Below are 9,084 nucleotides of genomic sequence, written 5' to 3'. Positions count from 1 at the left end.
GTGTCATCAAAAGCAAAGAGATGGAAGAGCATGGGACCAGGACAACTCAGGGTATGGCTCTCTGATAGAGCCCTCAGCCCCTCCTTCATTTAACTCCTATTAAATTTAATTAATTTTTGCGTTTGTGCTTTGGGGACTGAAGCCCAGCCTCCTCAATTTCCACAGGACATTTGCTGGTTCAGAATGGCCCTCTGGCCCCCAGTAACAGGGCTTGAGAACATGTTCTTGGATGGTATCTGGAGGCTGGGACAGTCCCGAACTTCTGGACTGGGTCCTGTGTCCGGGTTCATGTGTGTTGGGAGTGTAACCTCTTGGAAACCCAGTGTCATGAGGAATGAATCAAGTGCTACCATCAGACTAGGTGATGTGGAGAGGCACCTGCAAGGTGCTCTTGCAGATAGTAGAAGATGGTGACCTTAGAGACCTGCCGCTCACTCTTACCACTTTGTGAAGAAAGGCTCCAAAACACCACAGCTGGGAAAGAAAGAGGAAAGAGGTCCCTTCTGTGGCTTCCAGTTGATTACTGGCAAGTGTCAGGTGGTTTTTTTATTAAAATAAATCATATTTTCCTGGCACAGGGGACATTTTGGAAGGGTGGAAATATTATATGCCTTGATTGTGGTGGTGGCAGTAACAGAGCTGTTTGGCATCAGCGAGGAGGAAGAATGAGAGAAAAAGGCTGGATGCCATTAACCTCTTCATCACACTCCAGGGATCAAGCACAAAGACAAAGAATTGTAGTTTTTTTTTTTTTTTTCCTTTGGTATTGCAGTCCTTTTGTAAAGGGACCCAACCCAGACTTCCCTCAAATCCGCAGATGGCCAACTGTGCTCCCAGGCCAGTGTCAGCACGCGACCTGAAAGTTTTCTTATCCAATCTCGCCACCCTGCGGACACTATGGGCACCGCAGCCTCGGTCCCGGTATCCTCGCCGTCGGTTTTGAAACGCTGGTTTAAGAAAGTAAAGAGATCAGCTTCTGGAACTACATCGGGAATTGCATACTGTTTTTTTTTTTTTTGAGTTTGGGGGGTCAATTATTTTGGAGATGCCGAGGAATATAATCTTCTTGGCTCCCAGCTCTACCTCCAACTCCTTGGAAAGGTACCGGGTGTGGGTGGAGGTGGAAGGCATCTGCACTTTTACATGTTTCTCTTTCCGGATTCCCCACCCCTTGCCACATCCTCTGCGTTGTAGTTTAGGCCTTGGCACAAACTTGGGGATACTTTTTGGGGATGGGGTGTTCTTGCCTCAAGCTACAAGACCCCAAAGCAACCGCGCGGCATCCTCTGGTGGTAAGACCATGCTACTGCGTGGCTTGCGGTGTGAAAGCAAAGGCTCTGGCTGCTGAGCATCTCTCCTTTCTGGACTACTGTAAGATGCACCACAGTCTAATTGGATTTGAGATGAACAGGAGCACCTGGAGGCCAAATTACGTGGTGGCCAAAAGGTGACGGTCCCTTTTTCCTAATACCTACGGCTAAAGGAGGAAAGGATTGGACCGAAGTCAGAATTTATCTGGACTCTCCAAAAACTTGGACACCATCCATTACACTCTTACAGAGCTACCTCCTCCGTAGTCTTCTACAGTGGTACGGGACAGCTCAGGATTGTGGGACGGCGCCTGGGTGCCACAAGTAGGAATTCCCAAGAGCTCAGTACATTCCTGGCCCACGGGACCAGCTTGGTTGAGGTGTGTGGGGTGGGGACTGCAAAGAGTGCGGAAATGGGGGGAAGGGAGGACTACAACCTAGAAAAAGCCGGATGAGCAAATGGAGATGTCCCCTGAGGACGCTAACTTGCCAGGCCACCCAGACAAGTAGGGATAGAACAGCAGCTCCCGGACTCTAACTGTAATTCCGAGTCTGACTCCTCGTCTGCCCGCTTACTGCCCGCTTGGATCTGAGACTGCGCTTTGGTCGAGGGCATCTGGGGGTCTCCGGGAGTGCAATTGTGTCTGGCTGCGTTCCAGGGACGGAGGGACTCCGTGGGTCCCTTAGCTCCTCTCAGGAGGAAAGCGCTCTGGCGCCTTCTAGCGGCGGCGCGCAAAATCCTAGCTTTCCCACCCCACGTGGTTCGCTGAGCAGAGGAAAAATTCACTTGCAAGACCGCTTTTCCGCACTTGCTCTGATGGCGGCGCTGAGACCTATTCGTCTCTTAATAACGATGCCCTGGGAGGGAAAAAATAAAGGCTTTTAAAATCCAGACACTCGTGTGTGTGTGTGTGTGTGTGTGTGTGTGTGTGTGTGTGTGTGTGTGTGTGGTATGTGTTGGGGCGTTGGTGAAAGCAATAAAACTCAGATCGCTTCCTTGAGAGATAGCGGCAGCTATAATGCTCCGAGGGGATCAGGGTTTATTTGCAGATCCTGGATAAAAGATGATATATCGACGAGGTTTAGAGTGTCACTGAGCCTGGCCTCTCGGGAAGCCACAAGTACATATTTCCTGAAATACCACGCAACACAATATCTAATCCAACGCCACTTAAGCAATGGGAGGGGAGCGCCAGCATCCCGCAAGTTTGCACCCAGCTTCTAAATTCGAGGTGGAGAGAAACCACCCCTCCCTGGCGAGGTCTAGGGCACCTCAACGCTCTTTTCCTGGCCCTTGTCTTCCGTCCAAGTGATTACTAAACGATGGGCCTTAATAAATACGTTTGAGAAATGTCCTTATGCTCCGCAAATATTGGATTAGCTTTTCAATGACCAGGCTCTTGAAAAGGCTGGAGAAATCCACGCCAGGTCTCAACTAAGCCCAACAGTCAATAGGTAAGGAAAATAAGTTATTTCCCTGGCGGGAGTGGGGAGTATTAAGAAGCGGGTGCCTCTCTGTGAAGTTATTTACTGAGATGGGGGTTCTAAGCACGGAAGAGGAGAGGGGAACAGAACTTCAGATAACGACATTTTTTTTTTTTTATCAGTTTACTGGTGCTCATTAAGGTCCGGCTTTCCCCAGAGAAGAAAGGCTGCCTTCTATTTTATTTCCACAATCTAGTCTGAACTCTTTCTTATTAGAAAATATGCTGCTTATTTGGGTGATGTTTTGGGGGTAGAACCAACTCAGACTGCTTAGGGAAGGCCGCTCCTGGTGTGTTCCTTTTAAGCACTGCTCTGTGCAGGAGACACTGAGAATTATGGAGAGAGCCTCTTCAGGTGAAGATTGTGGAGTAAGTTTCTGACCTGGCTCTCCCTGGCACTAAGATACCAGTCCAAGTAAGGAGATGCTCCTTAGTTGACTTTGGTAATCAAGCGATTCTGACTGAGGCAAGGCACTCTGGAACTGGCTGTGGTTGCAGTTCAGCTGGGCTGAGCAGCACCCCCCCACACACACACACACTAGGCCTCCTGGACCTTTCCAGAACAATGTGGGAGGCCCCTCTCACTACCAAGTCATGAGTGCATGAACACAGGGGACTGGGCTTGCATGGACCCTGAAGCTCTGACGCCCAGAAGTCCTAGGAAAGTCAGAGAATAACTAGGCCCCAGCACTCCAGGCCTGACCAATGGCTTCAGCGTGGAGTACCCTGCCAGTGGAAGCTTAGATGTCATCTCAGATATAGTGCACACCAGGGGCCCAAAGCGTGGTGTGTGTGTGTGTGTGTGTGTGTGTGTGTGTGTGTGTGTGTGTGTGTGTGTGGAGAGGAGAGGAGAGGAGAGAGAGAGAGAGAGAGAGAGAGAGAGAGAGAGAGAGAGAAGAGAGAGAGAGTCATGGGGCCTAGGCGGGGCAAGCGCCCTCTGAAGCCATCAAAGACAGGGTGGCTTTTTTCCCCTCCTCCATCCTCCTCCCCAATAGATATAGCACGAATTTTTAATGCGTCTTCCTTTCACAGACAACAATACAGGGTTTGAAAGCCGGACACAATTTGGGTTTTGTGCGGGTCCCTCCTCGCGCTCCCTCGGCCCAGCTGGCCATATGGAATCCAGCATGGAGTCCGCGGATGACAAAGGGACCCAGTGACAGGCCCAACAAAACCCCAAGGAGACTTCTGCCTGACTCCGGGATTCACTGCCTGCGATAAGCGCGCTGAATGGTGCGGGTGGGGGGCTGGGGGGGCTTCTCTCTCTTCCCCTCTCTGTCCTCTGCGATCCTTTCTCTGTCCCTTTTTAATATGCACGCCTCTAACATCTCCAGCTCCCAGCTTTCCCATTGTGCGGTTTTGTGCGGCCCTCTGTAGATTGGGCGAAGATAGACTGCCGAAGCGGACCCCGCGCGGGGTGCACTCCCAGGGCGCTAGGGTTAGGGCCACACAGGGCTCCACAGGCTCTTTTATTGACTCCTTGGGGACCCGAGGACAGAGAGGGGCGGGCGCAGGGCCCATCTCCGGGGACTCGGGAGTACACATACTGAGCGCAGGCCTATGGGCCTTAACCTGCCAGGCCGCGGAAACCTGCAAGAGTTTGGGCCTTCATACTCCCTTGAAGGTCGGAGAGGCTCTTGTGATTGTTTGGGCCTCGAAGACTTATCACTCATCCCTCCAGGGCTGCCCATTAAGCCTCCGGAGAACCCCAGTGGCCTGGGGCTTAGGAAAAGTTGCACATGGGATAATGAGTGGTTGGTTTCAAGGCAGGTTGGGCATCTGCCTTTCATATAGCACAGCAAACGATAGGCAGTGAATTCTCTGGCTTTTACAAACAGCAAAACAAAACCCCACAGTTTCCAAGCCTCTGCATAGAACAAAGGGAGACTTCAGCATTTAGGAAAACTGTCCCCTTCCCAGAGTTGAACCGGAGATGAGAAAGAACCTGTAGTGGGGTATTTATTAGAAAGACTCTGGTGCCCTCAGTGATGCGGGTGTGTGTGCACAAGGGGGAATAAAGTGTAATCACGTCCCTGGGTGTGTTGTGCAGATTTGGTCACAAGGATAATCGTGTTTGCTTTAGATATTGAATTAAATCTGATCATCAACTGGAGGGGGAGAGAAAAACAAAATTCAACTGGGATGGCTCCTTTTGCCTGCCTCCTCCTTGCCCCTAGCCTCAACTCTGGAGCTCTGGAGAGGCACAAAAGCTATATCCAAATAGACTGACTTCCATCCTCATGCTGGAATGTCATTGATTGCCAGGGCTGGGGAGTGTCTGACTCACAGAACCACGCTGCTAGTAGAAAGGTGTCTGCCTGGCTCCCTGAGCCCTGCTCCCTCTCCAGTACCATGTGTGCTTCAGCATCAAGCGACTAGTTCAGTTCTCAATGGAAGAAGGAAAGATGCAACCTCTAGGGACTGTGTGCACTTGCCTGTCCTCCTACCGGAGCTCTCGTGGCGAGAGTCCAAGCTCTACTTTTTAACCATTCACCCAGAGTCACGACCAAGAAGCCAAGAACTAGCACGGTGAGACCCAGCTCCATGGGATCCTGTCCCAGGAGAGAGGGATAGAAAAGATGGGGCATCAGTGAAGAGAAGGCTGGGTTGCCTAGGATCGCCAGTAGCTAGCTCCTTTCCCTGGCTCCCTGAACTAAAGAGTTTGGAGAAAGAACCAGCAACACCTGGTTCTTTCTCCTAACAACACCTAGACCCAGCTAATGATAGGCAAAGCCTCAAAAGCCCCAATCTTAGCTCTCCCATGCCTCACCCTGGCGCCTAGGCCGTGAAGAGGTCAGCTAGGCCTCAGTTTAGTACACAGATATTGAAAAAAGAGGTGCAAAATAAAGAGAAAGCCATCAGACTCAACCTCAGACCCCCGCCCCCTTTAGCAAGGGGTAAATCAAACGCAACAAAGTGAAAGCCATCGAGTGTAGTGGCTTCAACAGCTTTTCAAGCTGAAGGAGCCACTCGTAGATTTGGGCCAGCAAGGGGGGGGGGGTGCTCTCCTTGTTTGGCATTACCAAAAGTCACTTTTCCTCCCGCTGTTGGGGATTCAGAGAGCACACAGAGGCCCTCGAGTGCCAGAGCCAAGAAGGACTTTGGACACCGGCTAGTAGGCTGAAGGCCAAGCTGTCCAGGTCCTGCATTGACTGTCCGGCCTGTCCGGTCTGTCTGGTAGAGGCCTATCCCGGGTGCTCCTCCACGGTCTGGGTACCCGCGGCCCCTGGGCTGGGAGAGGAAATGCCAGTACCAGTCCAGAATACAGCCTGCCCAGGCTCCAGACTTAATGCTACCTACCCCTTTTCCCCCAAGCAGGGAGACAAAGTCAAACAAACCTGATAACTGGGCTTGCTTTTTTTTTTTAAACACAGGATTTTTATTAAAATTCTTATTTAAAAAAATCGAAAGCTTTCAGCGCCCGGCGCTCTTGGGGAATCACGCGGAACTTCAGAGTTCCAAGCTCCGGGACTCAGGATCCGGAAAGTGGGGCCGGGGGTGTCTCGCCTACACATGTTTTCCTTTTTCATAGTTGAAAAATGTTTGCACTGAACAAATTAAAAACAAGAAGAAAATAAAAAAAAGGAGGCAACTCAAACATAACCCATCTAAAACAAACGACAAAGAGAGTTAGGCCTGATGGGGATACAGACCTATCCAGAAGGTCATTTGGCAACGATCACCAGCGATATTTACAACGAAGAGCGAAATCTGCCACCAGTTGTCAGAACGTGAACATGGCCATAAATATTTAGCATTTTCTTATATAAAAAAAGAAATCCTCTATATTTTAAAGTGTTCTCCACTTGCTTAAGAGGGCTGACAATATCGCTACTCACACAAAACATATTTTACAAAATCCACGAAAGCAGTGCGGGGATGGGGGCTGGTCCTTTCTCTTTTCAAGTGACGACATTAACATTGGGATAGTTTGGTCCCCACGGGGAGAGGCAAAGAAGCGAAGCTGCGCAAACATTCTGTAAACACGACTTAGAGTTCTACCTTCTCCAAAGGTTCAGAGGAGAGAGGGATGGAGCAGAAGTCAGTAGATGGAATCTGCCACTCTGAGGAGGCACAGGCAATCTCCCGGTGCCTCCTCAACCGAGCCGAGCGTCGGCTCGACTCTATAATAATAATAATTATAATTATAATAATAATAATAACTGTGGTAAGGATCGAGTCCTCCTCGCCACCGCCGCCTCTGGGGTGGGGCCAGGGCCTACGGCCTCGAGTCTCGGAGGGGCGGCGCTCACCAAGTCCACTGCTGGGCCTGGACCAGGGGGTGTGCTGTCGGGTACTGGGGGGTGCTGGCCGAGCTGTACTGGGCGTTGTACTGCATGTGCTGCAGCGACTGCGCGCTGTAGGCGGAAAAGGGGATGCCTGCCTGGAAGGTGGCGGCTGCCAGGTCCTGGGCTTTGAGCGCGTGGCACGGTTTGCCGTCCCTGACCAACACCGGCACGGCCACACGGCGCGGCGAGGGCAGGGGTGTCACCTCCATACCTTTCTCGGCCCGGGCACGCTTCATCTTGTAGCGATGGTTCTGGAACCAGATCTTGACCTGCGTTGGAGTGAGGCGGATGAGGCTGGCCAGGTGCTCGCGCTCCGGGGCCGACAGGTACCTCTGCTGCCGGAAGCGCCGCTCCAGCTCGTAGGTCTGCGCTTTGGAGAAGAGAACTCGGCGCTTTCGCTTCTTGCCTGCGTCCCCCCCGCCGCCCGGGGTCTCCTTGTCATTGTCCGGTGACTCGTCAGCCGAGGGCTCTGGGGACTTGGAGCTGGAGTCTTGGGGGGGAGCGCTGGCCGCCAGCCCGTGCACTGGGTGGGGTAGGGGGAGAAAAGCGCATCAGGCGCCAGGAGGCCGAGTGCCACCTGGGCCACCCGGAGCCCCAGGGATCTTCCGTGGGCCTGTGGCCCTGGACAGCCCAGACCCACTGCCTTTGCGGAAATGCCCGCCCGGCTCCGCGCCTGAGGAAACCGTCGGGGTCCGCTAGGGTTCAGAGGAGAGTCTGCGCAGTGGGGGCTCTGAGGTTTAAGTTTCTAGGGGTTCACACACTATGGGGAGAATTTAGTGCGGGATAAAGTGTGGACGGTCATTGAGGGTTAAGGGCTCCGGCCCCCTTAAACCGTTTCCTCTCTGGAGAGACGTGGGCAGATTTTTAAAAGGAAAACCGCACAATCCCAGCATTGATGGGCTTGGCGCGGTAAAGCAGGTTTGGGGGGCTTTCGCTTTTGCTTTCCGGCTCTCTGGACACACACACACACACACACACACACACACACACACACACACACACACACACACACACACACACACACACTCGCTGCACCACAGTTCCGTTACAATCATGCAGGGGCGGGATGAGCTACTTAAACCCGAAGCCTTCTCGGTCCTCCACCGCTAGCCGGACCCTGACCGCTGACTAGCTCTAGGGAGCACAGCCAAATCCTCTGGATCATCTGAGTCCAGGGGACTCGGTCAGAGCCATCAGTCCCATTGACATCTCTAACCAGCCCTTAGGAAGCATCTCTGTCCTCTGCTTTAATTTCTCACGTGAAAAAAAAAATATGACATCAAGTATTTTGCAGGGACTGGGGAGGGATGGCTAGCGAGGAGGTAAAAAGACATTCTAAGCAAATGTTTCAAAATTTAGGGATCCGAGGTGGGGACTTGGACCTTAAATGGCTTCTTCCCCTTAACTCCCAGCGTCCACCCGGGCTACTGCCTCAGCAATGGAGTCATCCTCAGCCCTTGCGGCCAAGTTTCGCTACTTACGGGAGTACTGGAGGCCCTCGGTGCTGGCCAGCCAGCGAGTGTAGGGGTTGTCGTTGCTGTCGTAGAAAGGGCTCTTAAGGGGCAGGCTCTGCACAGCGTCCAGGGCGCCCTGCCCCAGCGGCCCGGCCCTCTTGGCGGGCTCCGGCCCTTCGCTTTCCTCCTCAGGCCCTTCGGCCACAGAGCCTTCCTCATCGTTGGTGTCCGGAAGGTCCAAGATGTCCTTGACTGAAAACCCCGTCTTTGTGTTGGTCAGCGACATGGTTCCGGACCCCGCAATTTATGCCGCAAAGTTGTAGCTTCACTTGGTCAATTCGTGGCGCTCCCCAGCCCGGGAGGGCGGGGGAGGGGGTTAAGGGAAGGAATGGGGGGAGGGATGGGGGATGGGTTTTAATTATTGGGATAATTATTATTTAAAATGAGAGGAGAACACTGTGGGAAAAGGGAAGAGGAAAAAATAATAAAGCCCACCCGGCGCCTCTCTCTTCTCAGAAAGCACGCGGAAATGTACGCAGTGACTGGC

At 52.5% G+C, this 9,084-nt stretch overlaps 1 protein-coding gene across 1 annotated transcript; it reads right to left on the bottom strand.

Moving 5' to 3' along the window:
• Positions 1-7,043: 7,043 nt before the first annotated feature.
• LOC113836349 (homeobox protein Nkx-2.2) lies at positions 7,044-8,823 on the bottom strand. Its single transcript, XM_027420969.2, has 2 exons — positions 8,565-8,823; positions 7,044-7,606 (listed from the first exon to the last, which is right to left on the bottom strand). Exons 1-2 carry the CDS (start codon positions 8,821-8,823, stop codon positions 7,044-7,046), a joined length of 822 nt encoding a protein of 273 aa, XP_027276770.1.
• Positions 8,824-9,084: the final 261 nt, after the last annotated feature.

Source organism: Cricetulus griseus, chromosome 6, assembly GCF_003668045.3.
Source record: "Cricetulus griseus strain 17A/GY chromosome 6, alternate assembly CriGri-PICRH-1.0, whole genome shotgun sequence".
Classification (NCBI taxonomy): Eukaryota; Metazoa; Chordata; class Mammalia; order Rodentia; family Cricetidae; genus Cricetulus; species Cricetulus griseus.
The sequence above is the reverse complement of the archived record's forward strand: the minus strand, read 5'-3'. Positions and strand labels throughout refer to the sequence as shown.

Bases quoted from the DNA above. Each gene is read 5' to 3' on its own strand.
- LOC113836349 (XM_027420969.2), bottom strand. From the start codon at position 8,823: ATGTCGCTGACCAACACAAAGACGGGGTTTTCAGTCAAGGACATCTTG. The intron at 7,607-8,564 runs GTAAGTAGCGAA...TACCCCACCCAG, and splicing joins CGAGGGCCTCCAGTACTCCC to TGCACGGGCTGGCGGCCAGC.